The following is a 21,874-nucleotide window of genomic DNA, read 5'->3' on the forward strand; positions in this document are numbered from 1 at the left end:
GAGGGTAGTGAGGTCTGCACAACGCATCACCGGGGGCAAACTACCTGCCCTCCAGGACACCTACACCACCCGATGTCACAGGAAGGCCATTAAGATCATCAGGGACATCAACCACCCGAGCCACTGCCTGTTCACCCCGCTGTCATCCAGAAGGCGAGGTCAGTACAGGTGCATCAAAGCTGGGACCGAGAGACTGAAAAACAGCTTCTATCTCAAGGCCATCAGACTGTTAAACAGCCACCACTAACATTGAGTGGCTACTGCCAACACACTGTCAATGACACTGACTCAACTCCAGCCACTTAATAATGGGAATTGATGGGAAATGATGTAAATATATCACTAGCCACTTTAAACAATGCTACCTTATATAATGTTACTTACCCTACATTATTCATCTCATATGCATACGTATATACTGTACTCTATATCATCGATCGTCATCTGGCGACTTGTGAGGCGTCTGAATAGATTAAGATGGGCAAAAGACACAGACAGACCCTGGACAGAGGAACATTGCTTGTCTATGTTCTTTTGCCCATCTTAATCTATTCCGATGATGCTCCAGATACTCAACTAGTTTAAAGAAGGCCAGTTTTATTGCTTCTTTAATAATCAGAACAACAGTTTTCAGCTGTGTTAACATTTCCAGCTACAATAGTCCTTCACAACATTAACAATGTCTACACTTTATTTCTGATCAATTTGATGTCATTTTGAAATGGACAGAAATATTTGCTTTTCTTTAAAAAACAAGGACATTTCTAAGAACGGTAGTGTGTGTATATATATATATATTGCTTGGGGAGACCACGTGCGTGTGCGAGTGTGTGAAGATTGAGTCTAGTTAATGAAGTAGTAAACAGTCCTCTACTCTTAAAATAATATCTCTGTGGTATTATTACACATATATAATTATATTCAACAAGGTCTAATCACCCACTGTGTGTGTGTGTGTGTGTGTCTCCTCTCTACTCACCCACTGTCCTACTGAGGAGCTCCACCCTACGATGCAGGACTCGAGCCAAGAGTGTGATCTGACCCTTGACCCCTTCAGTACCGTACACCTTTTAATCCTGACCCCGTCCTCCAGCACCACCCCCGCCCCGATGGTCACGTTGGGCCCGATGGTGCAGTTCTCCCCTATCTGGGCTGTAGGATCCTGGACCAGAACACAGAGCAATGCCAGGTTAGAATATGGCATGTATATATAAAGCTGATCTTGGATCAGGTCCATTTTGTTCATATACTTGTATTCATTATGCATCTAAAGGCTAAACTGATCCTAGATCAGCACACCGATGACAAAGAGCCTGGTTATATCTGATCTTCTGACGAGGCTCCCTCTTGTGAGATGTGTCTGTAACTGCAGGAACATACCACATGTGTAACTTATTTATACAGTAATTGATGGAATGGACTAAAATCCTACACCCGGTGAATGTCTATATTTTGTGGCTTAGTCCAGACACAAACCCTAGGACCTCATGACCTGAAAGGTGTCAGCTAAATGGAGGAGCCGCCGCCAAGCCAATCAGAGGGCAGCTAACTGAATGAGCCACCACCAAGCCAACCAGAGGGCAGCTAAATGGAGGAGCCGCCACCAAGCCAACCAGAGGGCAGCTAAATGGAGGAGCCGCCACCAAGCCAACCAGAGGGCAGCTAAATGGAGGAGCCGCCACCAAGCCAACCAGAGGGCAGCTAAATGGAGGAGCCGCCACCAAGCCAACCAGAGGGGAGCTAAATGGAGGAGCCGCCACCAAGCCAACCAGAGGGCAGCTAAATGGAGGAGCCGCCACCAAGCCAATCAGAGGGCAGCTAAATGGAGGAACCACCACCAAGCCAACCAGAGGGCAGCTAAATGGAGAAGCCATGATCCGGTGTCAGACTGGTTGACTCACCACCAGCACGTTACCCAGGAACCCAGGCCCAGTCTTCAGTCTGTCAGGTGTGTGTTGTCGTACAGACTGCAGGTACATACACATCCCCGTCAGGAAGTCCTTAGGCTGACCAATGTCCATCCAGAACCCTTGTAGCTCCATTGCGTAGAGATGGTTCTCCTCGGCCATGAAGGGGAAGATCTCTTTCTCAATAGAGGTGGGCCTGAGCTGGAAGAATACAATATACACGGAGTGTAAAAAAAATAAAACAAACATGAACACCTGCTCTTTCCATGACATAGACTGGCCAGATTAAAGTTATGGTCCCCTACTGATGTCCCGTGTTGATGTCAAAGAAGGATTTTTAAGCCTTGAGACATGGATTGTGTATGTGGTACCATTCCAAGGGTGAATGGGCAAAACAAAAGATTTAAAGTGCCTTTGAATGGGTTACGGTAGTAGGTGCCAGGCGCACCTGTTTGAGTGTTTCAAGAACTGCAACGCTGCTGGGACTAAAACGCTAAACAGTCTCCCGTGTGTATCAAGAATGGTCCACCACCAAAGGGACATCCAGCCAACTAGACACAACTGTGGGGAAACATTGGAGTCAACATGGGCCAGCATCCCTGTGGAAGCGCTTTCGACACCTTGTAGAATCCATGCCGCAACAAATCGAGGCGTTCCTAATGTCTTGTACACACAGTGTACGTATCACAATCCACTTTAGCACACCATTGTATCCAATGTGACTTACAGTACAGTGAGTGGACACATTTTCAGAACATCGGCTTAAGGTTACAAAATAGATTCTAAATAGATTCTAAATTGATTCTAAATAGATACTAAATTGATTCTAAATTGATTCTAAATTGATTCTAAATTGATTCTAAATAGATTCTAAATCCACAAAGAAAAAAAACGGTTTTCTTTACTAGCTGTGTCGAAACATCATATGATGTGATAAAATGAAGAGGTTTCACATCCGCACTAACCTTGATCCTCTTGAGCATGGTTGGGCTAAAGATGTACATCCCAGCGTTGATCTTGTTGGAGACGAACACCTGGGGTTTCTCCACAAATCGGTGGATGCGTCCGCTCTCTACCTCATACATCACCACGCCATACTTCGACGGCTCCTCTACCTTCGTCACCTAGGAACAGACAGTCACCAGCGCTCGTTTGAGACGGACTACATTGCAGTCTACCAATCCCCTTGCATCACCAATAACAACTCATTAGAGGTCTCGTCTTGCTCAAGCTGATCCCCTGAAACAGTTTGACAGTGTTGATTGGCCTGCTCTAACAGCAGAGGTCCCTTGCCTCTAAACACTCCTGATAGGTTTATAAGCAACGTGGTAGTATTTCCACCTTGCCGTCCGATAGGCTGGGTGGTATTTTTCACCATGTGGCTTAAACCCAGCCAATCCTCTCAGATCTACAGGAGTATCTAGGGTGTAGGAGCTACAGGGCCAACAGTAACAGTTTCCACTTACCACAATGGTCCCCTCTCTGCCATGGTGCTTGTGGAACTTTAACATGTCCTCAAAGGGGAAGTCACAGATTACGTCACTGTTGAGGACGAAGAATGGCTCGTCGTTGTCCGTTAGCAGCTCTCTGGCCAGAGCAAGAGGACCGGCTGGGGTGGGGGACGACGACAAGATAAACATACACTGAGTTAACAATTCTATTAACTTTAAATATCCGTAAGGATAAAGGACCAAAACTGGAAGTGAACAGCTCAATTCTATTCAATCAACTTGATTTTTATGCCAATGAAAAGGATCTATTGCTGCTGGGTTGAAAATGGCCATATTTATTTATTTAACCTTTTTTTATAAGAAAAATCAAGTCAATTGATCAATAATATAATAATTATTTTTAGCAAAAAGGTTTATTTTTAAAATGTATAATCTGTAGAAATGATGAGAATAGAAAGATTCAGAACTTGTGAAAGATAACAGCACAGTTAAAATATATGGCAAACAGAAATCCAATATGGATGGTGTTATGCAATAGATGGGAGGAATTGAACAGAGCTGAATGTTGGGAACAATAACTAATAACAAGATAACTCATGTAAAACAGTCTGTCCATAAAACATATATTGGTTCATTACTTGTGAAAGAAATAGATAGGAGAGGTTGAAGTTAGAGGAAGGACAGGAGTAAAAAAATTATAAAACTATTGTGAAATAGACTGGGCCCATAAAATCTATAAGCAGGAAGTAGAAGCCTAAGAGTGTTTGTTCACTAGTTAACTCCAATTAGGGGAGGTAGGGTTAGAAAGTAATAAAGGAAAATATTGTTGTTTTTTTAAAAGATTTGTGTGTGTGTGTGTGTGTGTATGAGATATATATATATATATACATACAAAAAAAATGTATGGGGGACTGGAAGTGATGCAGACATTATATTGATGGAAGCTGATCTACCCCCCCAAACCAATGATTAAAATAAGATACCGCGCCGACAGCAAGCGTACGGCCCTGTACTATGCACACAGACAAACGGTCTGGTGAGATTTCTCCCTAACTTGTAGGAGCAGACTAATGACTGCATACGCCCCAGTTGATCAGCGGGTTGTACCTGTTCCAAGTGGTTCCTTCTCATGTGACAGGGAGATTCTAATACCAAGCTGTAAAGCAGAAAACAGTACGCATGTCAAGTGCTTAGTAATTTGTTTAGACAAAAAGCTCCAATACAAAACAATACATACATTGACAATAGGGGGGGAAAAAAGCCTTACCCTCTCTTCCTGAACCCTCATCTCTCGCTCCAACAGATCAGACATGTAACTGACAGCCAGGATCACATGGTTAACTCCAGCCTGTCGACAGTCAGACACAGAATAAACAACGTACACTTCCCTTTCCTGGATACAAAACGCTTCATTATGTTGAGTGTACAGTAAGGAATAAGAAGGCCTACTCTGTGTACACTGTACTGGAGTAGGTGGGTACACTGTACTGGAGTAGGTAGGTACACTGTACTGGAGTAGGTAGGTACGGCCATTTACACTGTAATGTAGGTACACTGTACTGTAGGTACAGTTGAAGTCGGAAGTTTACATACACCTTAGCCAAATAAATTTAAACTCAGTTTTGCACAATTCCTGACATTTAATCCTTGTAAAAATTCCCTGTTTTAAGTCAGTTAGGATTACCACTTTATTTAAAAAATGTGAAATATCAGAATAATAGTAGAGAGAATTATTTATTTCATATTTTACTTTCATCACAATCCCAGTGGATCAAAAGTTTACATTCACTCAATTAGTATATGGTAGCATTGTCTATAAATTGTTTAACTTGGGTCAAATGTTTTGGGTAGCCTTCCACAAGCTTCCCACAATAAGTTGGGTGAATGTTGGCCCATTCCTCCTGACAGAGCTGGTGTAACTGAGTCAGGATTGTAGGCCTCTTTGCTTGCACACACCTTTTCAGTTCTGCCCACAAATTTTCTTTAGGATTGAGGTCAGGGCTCTGTGATGGCCACTCCAATACCTTGACTTTGTTGTCCTTAAGCCATTTTGCCACAACTATGGAAGTATGCTTGGGGTCATTGTCCATTTGGAAGACCCATTTGCGACCAATCTTTAACTTCCTGACTGATGTCTTGAGATGTTGCTTCAATATATCCACATAATGTTCCTTCCTCATGAAGCCATCTATTTTGTGAAATGCAACAGTCCCTCTTGCAGCAAAGCACCCCCATAACATGATGCTGCCACCCCCGTGCTTCACGGTTGGGATGGTGTTCTTCGGCTTGCAAGCCTCTCCCCTTTTCCTCCAAACATAACGATGGTCATTATGGCCAGACAGTTCTATTTTTGTTCCATCAGACGAGAGAACATTTCTCCAAAAAGTACAATCTTTGTCCCTATGTGCAGTTGTAAACCGTAGTCTGGCTTTTTAATGGTGGTTTTGGAGCAGTGGCTTCTTCCTTGCTGAGTATCGATATAGGACCCGTTTGACTGTGGATATAGATACTTTTGTACCCGTTTCCTCGATCATTTCCACAAGGTCCTTTGCGGTTGTTCTGGGATTGATTTGCACTTTTCGCACCAATGTACGTTCATCTCTAGGAGACAGAACACATCTCCTTCCTGAGCAGTATGACGGCTGCGTAGTCCCATGGCGTTTATACCTGCGTACTATTGTTTGTACAGATGAACGTGGTGCCTTCAGGCATTTGAAAATTGCTCCCAAGGATGAACCAGACTTGGAGGTCTACATTTTTTGGGGGCTGATTTCTTTTGATTTTCCCATGATGTCAAGCAAAGAGGCACTGAGTTTGAAGGTAGACCTTGAAATACATCCACAGGTACACCTCCAATTGACTCACATGATGTCAATTAGCCTATCAGAAGCTTCTAAAGCCATGACTGGAATTTCCCAAGCTGTTTAAAGGCACAGTCAACTTAGTGCATGTAAACTTCTGACCCACTGGAATTGTGATACAGTACATTATAAGTGAAGTAATCTGTAGGGAAACAATTGTTGGAAAAATGACTTGTGTCATGTACAAAGTAGATGTCCTAACCGATTTGTGGAGTTGTTGAAAAACGAGTTTTAATGACTCCAACCTAAGTGCATGTAAACTTCTGACTTCAACTGTAGATATCAAATCAAATGTATTTATATAGCTGATACATCTGCTGATATCTCAAAGTGCCGTACAGAAACCCAGATACAGCCATTTACACTGTACTGGAGTAGGTAGGTACAGTCACTATACATGTGAATGTTACAGATTTATAATCTACCAGATAGATCATAAATCCATGCTCTATGAATGTACATGATGGCAGGCTGTACGACTCACTATTCAGCCTTGAGGCCCAACAGCAGCCAGAGTAATAGACTCACTATTCAGCCTTGAGGCCCAACAGCAGCCAGAGTAATAGACTCACTAGTCAGCCTTGAGGCCCAACAGCAGCCAGAGTAATAGACTCACTAGTCAGCCTTAAGGCCCAACAGCAGCCAGAGTAATAGACTCACTATTCAGCCTTGAGGCCCAACAGCAGCCAGAGTAATAGACTCACTATTCAGCCTTGAGGCCCAACAGCAGCCAGAGTAATAGACTCACTAGTCAGCCTTGAGAAGCAATTCTACCAGGTCTTGTTTAAACTACTAACAAAATAGCACTCCAGCTTGTTGTCAATGAGGTGTTCTCCGATGTTCAATTGTGTAAACAATTAGACACTATTTTTTCTTCAATTTTTTATATTTTTTATATTTGGATAATACATTGACATTCTGTCATTGTGCATACTGTACTCAGTACAGTAAATAGATTACACATCAATGATAAATTAATATTCACAATGACAGGTTGTTGGAGTCACTAACCTTGACCAGGGCTTCAACTTGATGCAGAAGGATGGGTTTGTTGGCAAACTCCACCAGTGGTTTAGGCACACTGAGGGTTAAAGGCCTGAGTCGAGTCCCATAGCCACCGACTAGGATCAGAGCTTTCATCTTGGCCCAGTACGAGATGGGGTCATCAATGGGTTAAAGAGATCAGGATGGCCGTGAGCATCAAGTCCTGGGAGATTGAGGTTATAGTGGTGCCTAGATACAATAATCAAAAACGTGTGATATGAGTGAATCCTCCATGACTGTACTAGAACAGTCATACACATGCAACATTGGATTCAGAGGTGTAGCTGTAAAGAAGTGTGTTCAGAAACCATTGCTGTTTAGATTGAACTGTAATGACTAAACCATGGCTGAAAATGTGTAATCTTTGGTTTACCCCTTAACAGTTGTTATATTTATAACAGTCTAGTTGAGCAAGTGTTGACAGGGTCATGGGCGGTCACCCTCATTCACTCCCCTAGTAAGCGATTGTCCTTGATGGTACAATGTAAATAACCTTACAACATACTAGAAACCATGTATTGTTCCTGAATACACCCCAGACAGCTAACTACGTGCACCTTTTGCCTTCCTCAGTCCTAGTAGCAAGTTAGCTGATTAGCTAACTAACTGTCTGTCTGGACAAATACACCGTGATAACAACAAAAATATGTTCAGCTGATACGAGTAAACAAATCACAGTGGTTTCAACTCACAGGAAGCTTATTTAGTTAACTACCCAAGTTAGATAGTTAAGTTAGCGCCCTGTCTTGGTTAGCTAGCTATCGAAGATAGCTAAATGAATGAAATATGAAACCAGCAAATTAAATAACCATCAAGCATCATTTTTGCTGGAGAGTTGAGGCACTTCAAACGATCTCTTTGAAAAGAAAGAAAAAATATAAATAAACTGTAAATCTTTAGCTAGTCAAACTTCATACATCTACCTAGCTAAACGTACAGTAAGTAACATTAGCTCCCTAGACAACAATCGTTAAGTTGGCGAGCTAGCTGGATGGTAGCTAAATCAACAACAAAGTACAAAAAGACAAAACAAAACTCACTCAAAAAAAGTTAATAAATCCTTTGCCAACTTGTTTCTTCAAAACGTCAAGATATATCTAGAACTGACTGTGTATCAATATGACACGTAACCACTAAACAACGTGTAAAAACGGGGTTTTAAATCCTTGAATGACAAGATTCACTTTAAAACTATCTTTCCGGGCGGATCTAGACCACAATGCCTTTCGACTACAACTCGTGACGTAAAAGGGACGTTGGAATTAAAATATGCACCTTCACATTTGCCATTGGGGCTAAAAAACAACAACAACATAATTGTGGATATAATATTAATTTATTTAAGACTATATGAGTGCATAGTATTATCAGGATCTCTAAATTGCGGGTTTTATTTAGCGTTTTATTAGTAACCATAGCCGATAATAGAACGTCTCAAATCCTTATTTGGCCGCGCCCCTTTTGTTTCTTGACCAATCACAGAAAAACAACGTGGCTAGGAAGTGCTGTCAAAATGCCACTTTATAGGAAGTGCTGTCAAAATGCCACTTTATTTATTTATATATATATAAGTGAATGGACATGATAACTAACATCGAAAATCTGGATAACATAAAGTTGCCCCAATATGTGAGTAAACGACAGTGATTGGGTACCCCAAAATGGCACAACACACGACAGGTGCTCACCTGTCATAATGGGCGCGTTGTGAGTGTTAACATAGAGGAAGAGAGAGGCCCAACTATCCCTCCAGGACGTGGCATTGTTTCGCTCACCGAGCAAGGAATTTTTTTGTGTGGAGGTCAATGAGAGTGTCGAATTTGGTCAACAACAAAAATGAATGGCTTACTTGCTACTTGAGGTTTATTTGATCGAATAGAAGCGTTATGCTTAAGTTGTTACGAGTGTATTGATATATAAGTGGGACACTTAACATCCTGGCAACTTTGAGAGAAAAAACTATTTATATCGGAGTTGTCTTGATGTATATGCATATTCATGTCATGAGGCGTGTAGTGTAGCATCTCTCTCCATTGAATACAGGCGGCTGACGTCAACAACCCTCATCGAATATTCAAAAAATGATGACAATAATGGCATGTATTTAATTTTTTATTAAACAAGGCAAGTCAGTTAAGAACAAATTATTATTTACAATGACGGCCTACTATCCACCAATCCAAAGAAAGGATTGGTGGGAGCAAGACAGCCCACCGTGCTGCTTTGTGGACAATGGCTCTCATTCGTAGAGTGGAGAGACGTGTAATTTGTCAGTATAGAGCCCCACAGTGGAAGTGTCATAATACCCATAAAACCTAGCGGTCAAACAGGGAAAATTTTCCATTGTTTTTCCACCATTCATTTTTCACAAAGGGGATTTTAGAAACCCTTAAAATAAGGGCTGTTGTGTGGACTTACTTTGGCGTGACGTTTTGATTACCGTATACATTTCTCAGAGATAAGATCTTTTATCAATATATTCGGCTTTATTTACGCTCAGATTCGCTCAAATGCTAATTAGTATCAAAGTAGACATCATGCAAGACTACAAATCCCTGCTAGCTCCTGCACCTCATCTCTAGATGATCCCTTTGCTAACAGGTATCGTGTAAATGTCAAACTTGCCCAAGATAGTTTACAGAATTGTCAATTTAAAGAAATGTATCCAATTTATTCATTACTAAATGTAGTTAACATTAGATCGTTAATCCACAGATTCTTACCTTTGCCTCGATTCGGCAGTCTCATTTAGAGCATCATCCCATTTGTAGTTCTTTATGATAGCCACATTAGCAGCTAATTAGCATTTAATTTCTGGAGGGTAAATATGGATGAATATATTGATAAAAGTCATCTTGTCCTCGAGAGATTTACACGGTTATCAAAACGTCTATACAAAACACAGCCCTTATTTTAAGTGTTTCTGAAATCCCCTATGGGAAAAAGGAATGGTGGACAAATGATTGGAACCAGTTCCCTGTTTGACTGCTTGGTTTTATGGCTATTATCTTTGGTGGTAATAGAGCTCCCCAGCTTATAGTCCTAAAACCCGGGAAATGAGTTTGTTCGTTCAGCCATTCATATGGCAAACATTTATGATGAAAGGATAGGGTTTTGGGATAAGGTATGAGGTTAACACAGACTATGGTGATCTTATACGTTTTGTTTCTATGAGATAATATCAGTCAGTTAACATGACCTTTATGAATAATGAAACCTTTATGTGCTTTTTTAAAAATGAAATAAATTCTTCAAAATTTACAAAAAGTGACTTTAGATGATTTAGATTATCTCATAGAATAACAAGTATTCTATGAGATAATAGAATAGTATTCTAGTAGTAAGATCTCCTAAGCCAATATTTACCAACTTCTTTGGGATTGGTGTCCCTTTCACGGGATGGTTGAGCTAACGTAGGCTAATGCAATTAGCATGAGGTTGTAAGTAACAAGAACATTTCCCAGGGCATAGACATATCTGATATTGGTAGAAAGCTTAAATTATTTTAATCTAACTGCACTGTCCATTTTACAATAACTATTACAGTGCAAGAATACCATGCTATTGTTTGTGGAGAGTGCACAATTATGAACATGAATGAATTGTTATTGTTATTAATCAACAAATGAGGCACATTTGGGCAGTCTTGATACAAAATTTTGAACAGAAATGCAATGGGTCATTGAATCAGTCTAAACTGATCCAATTTAGATTTTGGCCATCTCGTGGCCAAAATCTAAATTGCACCTGGGCTGGAATAATACATTATGGCCTTTCTCCTGCATTTCAGGATGTGATCTTCCTGTCTGGGTTGGCTCCCCCCCTTGGGTTGGGCCGTGGTGGAGATCTTTGTGGGCTATACTCGGCCTTGTCTCAGGATGGTAAGTTGGTGGTTGAAGATATCCCTCTAGTGGTGTGGGGGCTGTGCTTTGGCAAAGTGGGTGGGGTTATATCCTTCATGTTTGGCCCTGTCCGGGGGTGTCCTCGGATGGGGCCACAGTGTCTCCTGACCCCTCCTGTCTCAGCCTCCAGTATTTATGCTGCAGTAGTTTGTGTCCGGGGGCTAGGGTCAGTTTGTTATGTCTGGAGTACTTCTCCTGTCCTATCCGTTGTCCTGTGTGAATTTAAGTATGCCCTCTCTAATTCTCTCTTTCTTTCTCTCTCTCGGAGGACCTGAGCCCTAGGACCATGCCTCAGGACTACCTGACATGATGACTCCTTGCTGTCCCCAGTCCACCTGGCCGTGCTGCTGCTTCAGTTTCAACTGTTCTGACTGTGGCTATGGAACCCTGACTTGTTCACCGACGTGCTGCCTGTCCCAGACCAGCTGTTTTCAACTCTAGAGACAGCAGGAGCGGTAGAGATACTCTGAATGATCGGCTATGGAGCCCTGACCTGTTCACCAGACGTGCTGCCTGTCCCAGACCTGCTGTTTTCAACTCTAGAGACAGCAGGAGCGATAGAGATACTCTGAATGATCGGCTATGAAAAGCCAACTGACATTTACTCCTGAGGTGCTGACCTGTTGCACCCTCGACAACCACTGTGATTATTATTATTTGACCCTGCTGGTCATCTATGAACATTTGAACAGCTTGGCCATGTTCTGTTATAATCTCCACCTGGCACAGCCAGAAGAGGACTTGCCACCCCTCATAGCCTGGTTCCTCTCTAAGTTTCTTCCTAGGTTTTGGCCTTTCTAGGGAGTTTTTCCTAGCCATCGTGCTTCTACACCTGCATTGCTTGCTGTTTGGGGTTTTAAGCTGGGTTTCTGTACAGCACTTTGTGACATCAGCTGATGTAAGAAGGGCTTTATAAATACATTTGATTGAAATAAACGTGTTTCCAACCACCATATCACATCCTCACAAACTGAAATCATATGTGTGTGGATTGCACAATCAATTAGTGAGCGAGAGCCTCATATTTCCCATTTGTTTGTATATCCACTGCTAGCTAACATGAATACAACGTTTGTTCCTGTTTCAGTCACGTCTTTGGTCACGTTTGCGTGGGTCAAACAAAAACAACCTACTGATTGGTTGACAATAGAACCTCCCACAATCCAGGCGATGGCTTCAGGATGAAGTTGGTGAAGAGCCACTGCAGAAACTTGCAGTCGACTTTTGTAAAATTCATGCAATCTACAATTTTTATCCTCATAAAGCAAAACACTTTGAAATCAAATCAAATTTTATTTTTCACATATGCCGAATACAAAAGGTTTAGACCTTACCGTGAAATGCTTACTTACAAGCTTACTTACAAGCCAACAATGCAGTTTTAAGACTAAATAAGTTTTAAAAAATATTTACATAAAAAAATCAAGTTTAAAAAGTAACACAAAATAATAATGAGGCTATATATACAGGGGGAAGTAATCCGCTTGAACGTGATTTCCAAGTTGCCAGGTGTTTTGAACTAGGTGGTGAGCCGTAGTCTGGTTTTGTTTTCGAGATGATCGATCTCTGTCGAGGGAGGAGCTGGTTTTTACATAGTGTGCAGTTATTTTATTTTGAACACATTTCCATTTGTTGGCTATGTCAATTTTTCTCAAAATACTTAATTTTATGTTTTCTAGCTGGACAGGCTTAGCTCTAGCTCTGCTGATCACGTCTGCCAAATCACGTTATCCGTATCTAAGGTAGTAGACAGCTGGTGATACCCGACAAAGTCATGTTAGGATATATGATTTACTTTTAGAGCTTTTGTGCCGAACCCGCTGCAGGGTTTCAGGTGTCACGTTTATGGTCATGTCACAGCAGTGTGTAGGAGGGAGATTCCAAGATGTGGGAAGAGTGCAGGAGGGCATGGGACAAAGGGATGTGTAGTTTCGGTGGAAAAAGTTATCCGTGTCAACTGTAGGGGTGCCTATGTTGCTGGGGATCAGAGGTGTCCGGTGCGAGAGAGGCAGGTTGAGGTGGCCAGGCTCAGAATAGCACAGAATGTGTCGTATGCTGAGACGCTGAAGAAAGCAGAGGATGGATCCCTGTGAGTAGTTGATCTGTGCCAGTGCAGAGGGATAGGCCAACCAGTGTCATAAATACTCTACAAAACATTATAAACACCTGCTCTTATGATCCCTCACAAGTTAAATCCACTTCAATCAGTGTATATGAAGGGGAGGAGACAGGCTACAGAATGATTTTTAAGCCTTGAGATATGCATTGTGTATGTGTGCCATTCAGAGGGTGAATGGGCAAGACAAAATATTGAAGTGCCTTTGAACAGGGTATGGTAGTAGGTGCCAGGCGCACCGGTTTGCGATATAACAAAGTATTGAGATAAACTTTTGTTATTGACCAAATACTTATTTTCCACCATAATTTGCAAATATATTCATTAAAAAATCCTACAATGTGATTTTCTGGATTTCTTTTTCTCATTTTATCTGTCATAGTTGAAGTGTACCTATGATGAAAATTACAGGCCTCTCTCATCTTTTTAAGTGGGAGAACTTGTGCAATTGGTGGCTGACTAAATACTTTTTTTGCCCCACTGTATCTGATGTTAGCAAGTTATTGATTTCATTAACCTTATTTCTAAGGCTGCATATATTTAAATGGGCTATTTTCAACCCTTTCCTGGGTAGCTTATCAGAGATAGACTTAATATGGGAAAGGGCAAACAAAGCAAGATAAAAAATGGAGAAAAAAAGCAACACATTCAGCAGTCCATTAATCAATTGGTGTGTGTGTACTGTGGGGTTGAAGCTAAGAACCCATAGGCTTGGCTCTCTCATCCCTTCCAGTCTTTTGGGATTGGGGGGGGGGGCAATGAGTCTGTCATAGCGGATGGAAGCAATGTCCCCATGTGCTTTGGCAGCTTTCATGGCTGGGATCAGTTCTTTCATCTTCTGGTGCACAGCTTCAGGATTGTCCTCGAGAGGGACGTTGATCTTCCTCAAGTTCTTGGCTGTTTCCAGAACCCCTATCTTGTTCTTGAACCCCATGAACTTGACCACTATCGGCCTGGGCCGGTAATTATGTCAATAATTTGCATGATATCGTTATGGGAAAAGGGTTTATTGGATAAATGTGGCAACTCTTCTCTTGTTGCAAAACATATTTTTTTTCAGGCCTTGTTTACAAAAGGCCACCAGTGAACCCAGTGATTTTTAGTCTCACTCGTGAACCACTTCCTGCGCTAATTGTACTGAGAGCAATTTATTGATCTGGACACGATTGCCATGTCTTTTACTGGCTTCTTGGGGGAGTAACTTTACATCCGATTGATCTTAAAATTGGTCAGTAATATTGAACACAACATAATGGGATAATGTATTAAATTATCCAGCTTTACATTACAGTAATCGACTTATATTGTTTTGTTTTGTAGTGCAGAGGAGTGCTATCTAACTACATGTTTTCATTTCAAAAGCTACATGTTTTGGAAAATAAATATATATTTTTATTATTACAAACTATGTAATATTTTTTTAAAGAACAATACATAGTGTTGTATGAACTGAACAGACACCAATCATTTCTCAATAAACATTCAAAATTTAAAAAACATTTTAGATTTTTTTTTATAGAGGTCTTATGTTGCAGTCCTCACTACAACAAATAAATACGTCAAATGTATTTTTGTCCTTGAAACACTGTAGATTCCCATTCATTCCTATGGAGGCTGTTCCTTATGAGTATCATAACGGCGGACGGGGGACTTCAGAACAGCGCCCCGTCAGTCATGTAGTGAATACACGTATATAATTCGTTGGGGAGTAGTGAAATAGCTGTAGGTAGTTCAACTAGTAATTTAATTAGATTTTGCCGTAGCTTGGTGGTACTTGAACTAAATTCAAACGTTGGTAGTGTTTTAAGTAGTTCATTAGTTTTTTACCTTGTAGTGGTGTAGCTAACTATCAGAACTACAACAAACAACAAAACGGGTGAGGTATGCAAACATTTCCTTTCTTGATCGGCAATCAGACCTGCCTGATTCTCACTTTGCGTTTAATAGGCTAAAATCACACATTCTGTTTACATCGGACTCCAGAGTGATCTGCAATTTCAGATTTAGGTAATAATTTTTTCACGAAGTAGATTGAAAAAAAAAAAAAAGTTGTTAATTACATCCAAAGTAACTTTAGTTATTTTAACTTTGTTTCTTAACTTCTTTCAGTGTGAACTATATTTTCTTCCCCAACACTGGACACAGCCACACACACAAAAAAGTATTTTTTCATAATACCAAATGTTGCATAAATGCATTCCTACAAAACTAAAATAGTACCCATGTAATGTTGACACTTTCAAATCACTTGATTAGGGTGGTTGAGTCAAATAGGGACATTTGTCCACTAGTTATGAATGTTTCGAAGCCGGTGGATGCAACTTCTGTCTGGTTCCTCTGAACGTTTCTTCATCTGTTGTCTTTCTATCTTTCTTGCAGTTGCCACCTCTGCTTGCTCTGAGGATATATAGGCTAGAGTATGTTCTACTTTGTGTGTATGCGACCTTATTAGATAGTAGGTACTATAGTCTCTCCCCTTTTTTTTTTAGTATCTTGATTTAACTGGTCAGTTAGAACAAATTATTATTTACAATGTCAGCCTTACCTGGGGAAACAGTGGGTTTAACTGCCTTGTTCAGTGGCAGAACGACAGTTTAAAAAAAAAAAAAAAAACCTTGTCAGCTCGGGGATTCAATCCAGCAACCTTTCGGTTACAACCCAACGGTCTAACCACTAGGCTATCTGCCGGCCCTAGGGCAGACAGGTTGCCTCCCACATGAACAATGTTCTAGCACACACACTAGTGCGGTTACCCTAGGTCTGGCATTTTCCCTGATACTAGATAATATAAATAAAATACAAATAAGCAAAAAACAGACAACACAGAAACATTTATTTCTTAAATAAATGGTTTTATAGCTCACATTCAAAGTTGTCATAAAGATGTCATATTATAATTCGTAAAAAATATCCATCCATGCAACAACAAAGGGAAAAAGATACTCTCGGGTAATATATATATATATATATATATATTTATATATATTTATATTTTCTTCTACAAGTAATTTTTCAGATCTATGTAAAGACAAATAACATCCACCACAGAGGAGGACACTTCTCCTTCCCAGATCCCTTTGTATAGACTCCTATGGATTCTTCTTCCCCTCTTGTATTACTTTGACTTTATTATTCCTTTGTTCAAAATGGCACCCTATTCCCTTCATAGTGCCATACTTTTAACCCGAAGACCCATAGGGCTCAGGTCAAAAGTTGTGCACTACTATATAGCGGGAATAGGGTGGCATTTCGATTGGATACTTTGTCTCTGACACAGCACCAGTTTCGTGGTTTGTATCGCTGCGATGTAGACTTATTAATTTAACACAAATGCCCACTTTTTAAAAAAGGTTCAAACAAACAAACTATTTCCCATTTTTTTGGACGATAGTAAGCTGCTTTGAAAATATATTTATTTTGGCATCTTGAAATAGTTTTTTTCTCCCTTCCATCTAAAAACTACTTTGTCCCTCCAAAGCATTTTTTTTTCTGGGTTAATCAACCTGAAAAATGTATTTTTGGACAATAACACATTACAAAGCCCTGCCAAGTAGACTGATAAAGAGACCACCATTCCCCACAGGTGGAAATTCCATTATCATATTTTTCCATATAAATTAGTTTGAAGAAAAGGTCTTGAATAAATAAGAATGAATTTGGAACTCTGGGGGTAAGAAAACAACCATTTTTAACAGTTGTGACGAGAAGTGTGACTTTTGCGGGAGACTAAATTTTCTCCATAATGCCAAATAGAAACACACATAGAATTGGTTCTAGAATCAGAATAGAATCAGCATGCATGTAGTAGATAGATAGAACTCTAAACCAATAGAAAACCAGTAATTCTACAGTGTCTGTTTTTCAACATTGGATTGCATGTGTTGAAATGGAGTTTTTTACAGTTCTGGCCACATCCAAGTCAGTTCATGTACTTGTGTAGCAGTAGATAATATTAGTTATACTTAAAGATACGATATTATAGCATCCTAGTGCTTTGTAGTCAGAGTAGAGTAGCAAAGTGTTCCTGGTAACTTTCCCCATATCCCCAGAAGTCCTGATAAGCAGGAACCAGCCCATTTCATCCTCTGAGTCTGGGATTCTTCTAACTGGGATGTGGAAAACCTGGGAATTTTGAAACCCTGTCAAAGATATTAAACTAAGACAAGACCTGCAACCGTGCCAGAGCAGAGAAGAAGAAAAAATAATCCACATTTAAAAAATGTATCAAAGTGACTTAAAGCTACAGTGCACCATTGTTCAACCAATCTACACACAGAGAGAGAGAGAGACATCCTAACCAACTGGGTGACACTAGACTAACAGACTATGGTGAGTGGGCTGGGGAACAGAGGGAGGACACAGGAGAAGAAGAGGGTGAGAGTGGTGAAGGAGTAGAGTCTCTACTATCATTCTGCTACATGTGCTAAGATGGAGGACAAGGGTTCACTGCGTATCGGTGGTGAGAGTAGCAGACCTGGGTTCAAATACAAAAAATCTTTCAAAGGCTTTTTCTTTAGCCTGCTTGCCTGGAGGGCCAGGTCATAGGCGGGATTTGCAGTTTTGAGACTATTGTATTGGTTAATAAAATTTGATTTGGTTACATTTTGCCAGGCAATAGGGTGCAATTTCAGACATACCCTGGGTTTTTATTTATTTTTCAAATTAAAACCCTGCTAAAAAAGTATTTGAAATGATTTGAAACCTATTTGAAGCCAGGTCTCTAGTCTGCCCCTTGACGTGACTTAACCGCCCCCAAAAGAAAACGAGTACTATAAAAAATAAGAATCAGGCTTTCAATACACCTTCTACAGCGCAAATGAAAAAAGATCCTAAAATGAGAGAAAGGCTTAGTTTGTAAAACAGAGAGGGGCATCAATGTGTCTGGACTAAAGGATATGTGTTATACAGTGTCCCAATGGTATACCTGGACGGGGACGGGCCTAACTACCAGACTCTGGTATAGGGAGGAAAAAATAAATAATAATAATAATATCCACCTCATTTTCAAACGCTTTTTAAACACGGAAGCCAAACGATGAAACTATGGATACAACTTCTTCAACATGATCATAATTTATATCATAATAAAAAAATATTTTTAAAAATCCCTGCATTACCATGTTCCTGATAGCTGATACAACCTTTTACTGTTCTGCTAATGTGCCTGGACCTTTTAGGCTAAACTGCCGAGAACAAACCCCTAAATGTTCCAAATGGTTTCCTAATCAGACAGGCTAGATGCAGTTATTTCCAAATCAATATGCATTCCAAAAAAAACAAACAACGGCAGGCTTTTGAGTTGTTATTCAAAATGACATAGGCTATTCAGTGCAGGTTCACAGCCAAAACGAGTTTTCCCCACTCACTTGAAACTGGCTATTCACTGCAGTATTAAGCCTTACACTGAGCTTATGAATTATTGGCTAATATGCATACGCTTCTAATTTAGGGTCCAGGCTACATCTGGAGCCTTATCGGTCTTCATTGTTGTGTGGCGCAACGACGCGCCTGTCCTCGCTTGCTGCATGTAAAACAGTATTAACGGGCGGAGTGTAGTGAAAACGTGGAAGCTGCATACTACCATAGTAGAATCTCAACACAGGGCTTCATCCTGACAAAAATAGGTCTAACACCATACGAGTGGCCTGTTAATGTACCTTTCTGGACTTTCTCAACTGTGAAGAATAGACCCAGACGGTTACGTAAAAATGACCTAGGCTGTTATTTCGGCAGGAAGCGTGAGCGGTTATTCAAACGAGCCTACATCACTACAGCCTATGGTCAAAAAAAAAAAAAAAAAAAATGGTGTTCTCACTAGATAACAATAATAGATTCCTCATTGCACTGTTGTTGTTGTAGCCCAGGGTAGAGAGTCGGGGACCACAGAGTAGCGCGCACCACCGCTAACTAGCAAGCCATTTCACATCCGTTACAAGAGCACAGCCTGGAGGAACGAACCGATGCATCTACCGTTTCATCATCTGTTAAGTTATTTTTCTTTGCACTTTGGCAGGTTAATATCTAGCTAACATGTTGCTTCTTCCTTCAACTACAATTCACTAGCCTCTCTCTTCCAGAAGTACCTGTGTGCAACAGGCTATAGGCTACGGAAGCCTCTCCGCAATACGCCATGTCTCTTCTCGTGAAATGCCAGGAAAAGCTATAGGCTACAAAAGCGACAGGACATTTATTTAAATCTGTTTTTATTCTATTTGGGGAAAGAAACAGCCTTGATCTTGCTAATTGCTGAATGTAAAAACAGGCCTAGAGCATATAAAATGATGGTGAGGAAAGTTGAAGAGAGATTGTGGCATTGATGGGATCAGTTTTGGCCACGTGATAATTTTGCTGTACTGATGCATTGCAAATACTTGCACAGGACAAACAGAGATGAGAACAGGGAAATGGAAACCACTTGAGCAATGAGGTAATGACATGCTGTAAAAGATGTGCAGACTAAACAGCGTTTGTTACTACATTGTTTTTTCCCATTAGGCGGACATGTACATTGAAGTCGTCTACTATTTGCGGTTCCCACTATGACAAACACACCCTGAAAGCACTGAATGGTCTTGTGTCACCACTTTATTAATAGCGGCTTGCAGTAGGATACGTCGATCAGTTGATTGACAGGTGTAGGACTGTAAAACGATAAAACAAACTTCCCTCAAGCGTGGATGCTCACCAACGTGAGCCCGGGCCTTAACCCGGGCCTTGACTCTGCCACAACAGAACTAGCCTACCAGTAGGCCCAGCTAGCGTTATTATCACAATAGAACTAGCCTACCGGTAGGTCAAGCTAGCGTTATTATCACAACAGAACTAGCCTACCGGTAGGTCAAGCTAACGTTATTTTCACAACAGAACTAGTCTACCGGTAGATCAAGTTAACGTTGTTATCACATCAGAACTAGCCTACAGGTAGGTCTAGCTAACGTTATTATCACAACAGAACTAGCCTACCGGTAGATCGAGCTAACGTTATTATCACAACAGAACTATGCTACCGGTAGGTCAAGCTAACGTTATTATCACAACAGAACTAGCCTACCGGTAGGTCTAGCTAACGTTATTATCACAACAGAACTAGCCTACCGGTAGATCAAGCTAACGTTATTATCACAACAGAACCATGCTACCGGTAGGTCAAGCTAACGTCATTATCACAACAGAACTAACCCACCGGTAGGTCAAGCTAACGTTATTATCACAACAGAACTAGCCTACCGGTAGGTCAAGCTAACGTTATTATCACAACAGAACTAGCCTACCGGTAGGTCAAGCTAACGTTATTATCACAACAGAACTAGCCTACCAGTAGGTCTAGCTAACGTTATTATCACAACAGAACTAGCCTACCGGTAGGTCTAGCTAACGTTATTATCACAACAGAACTAGCCTACCGGTAGGTCAAGCTAACGTTATTATCACAACAGAACTAGCCTACCAGTAGGTCTAGCTAACGTTATTATCACAACAGAACTAGCCTACCAGTAGGTCTAGCTAACGTTATTATCACAACAGAACTAGCCTACCGGTAGGTCTAGCTAACGTTATTATCACAACAGAACTAGCCTACCGGTAGGTCTAGCTAACGTTATTATCACAACAGAACTAGCCTACCGGTAGGTCTAGCTAACGTTATTATCACAACAGAACTAGCCTACCGGTAGGTCTAGCTAACGTTAGCAAACTCAAATTCAATAATATAACATTACACTTGTTTACTTGACTTTTATTCTCTTTGACTCAAATAAATAACTCTGGCAAGTTTGCCACTGGCGCACAGCAGTAGGGAAATAAAGTGGAAGTCGAATTAAATCACTTCTGTTGTTTGGCTTTGCCAATGGCAACGTTCGAAAATGAGTTGGATACCTTTAAATGAAACGGTCGGTGGCTCTATTTAGAACAGAATAAGCAAGATACTAACCATAGAAAGCAACATAATAAAACTGTGACCTGTTAATAAATTAGATAACCATTTGGGGAGACACAGAGCTGTGCTGTATTTCAATTGAAGCCTGAAGGCTGGGGCCTAGTCCCCATGTAATGCACTGGCTTTGACCAGGGATACATAACCCATAGGGCTCTGGAGCCTTACAAGTAGTGCACTTCATTAGGGAATAGGGTGCCAATTTCAGAGGTACCCTGGGTTTTATTTATTTTTCAACCTCTTATCAAGGAGGGAAAATAATGTATTAACCCTTGCTTTTCATGACAAACATCAGCCTGTAAGCAAAGTTGCTCATCTATGAAACCCCTGATAGGACTACAGCTGTATGGAGACTAGGGACTACGGCTGTATGGAGACTAGGGACTACGGCTGTATGGAGACCAGGGACTACGGCTGTATGGAGACTAGGGACTATGGCTGTATGGAGACTAGGGACTACAGCTGTATGGAGACTAGGGACTACAGCTGTATGGAGACTAGGGACTAAAGCCATATGGAGACTAGGGACTACAGCTGTATGGAGACTAGGGACTACAGCTGTATGGAGACTAGGGACTACAGCTGTATGGAGACTACAGCTGTATGGAGACTAGGGACTACAGCTGTATGGAGACTAGGGACTACAGCTGTATGGAGACT

The 21,874-nt window shown here is 40.9% G+C and overlaps 1 protein-coding gene across 1 annotated transcript in view; it reads right to left on the minus strand.

Moving 5' to 3' along the window:
• gmppb (GDP-mannose pyrophosphorylase B) overlaps positions 1-8,485 on the minus strand; it is a 13,965-nt gene extending 5,480 nt beyond the window's left edge. The window contains exons 1-8 of the mRNA XM_024428147.2: positions 8,304-8,485; positions 7,231-7,452; positions 4,626-4,706; positions 4,466-4,514; positions 3,374-3,516; positions 2,873-3,031; positions 1,902-2,108; positions 980-1,162 (exon numbers count right to left, since the gene is read on the minus strand). Coding sequence (XP_024283915.1) covers positions 980-1,162; positions 1,902-2,108; positions 2,873-3,031; positions 3,374-3,516; positions 4,466-4,514; positions 4,626-4,706; positions 7,231-7,359 — 951 coding nt within the window. The 5' untranslated portion in view covers positions 7,360-7,452; positions 8,304-8,485. The remainder of the gene's footprint in view (positions 1-979; positions 1,163-1,901; positions 2,109-2,872; positions 3,032-3,373; positions 3,517-4,465; positions 4,515-4,625; positions 4,707-7,230; positions 7,453-8,303) is intronic.
• Between the last annotated feature and the right edge of the window lie 13,389 nt (positions 8,486-21,874).

The sequence above is a fragment of the Oncorhynchus tshawytscha genome, linkage group LG07, assembly GCF_018296145.1.
Source record: "Oncorhynchus tshawytscha isolate Ot180627B linkage group LG07, Otsh_v2.0, whole genome shotgun sequence".
In the NCBI taxonomy this organism is placed as follows: domain Eukaryota; kingdom Metazoa; phylum Chordata; class Actinopteri; order Salmoniformes; family Salmonidae; genus Oncorhynchus; species Oncorhynchus tshawytscha.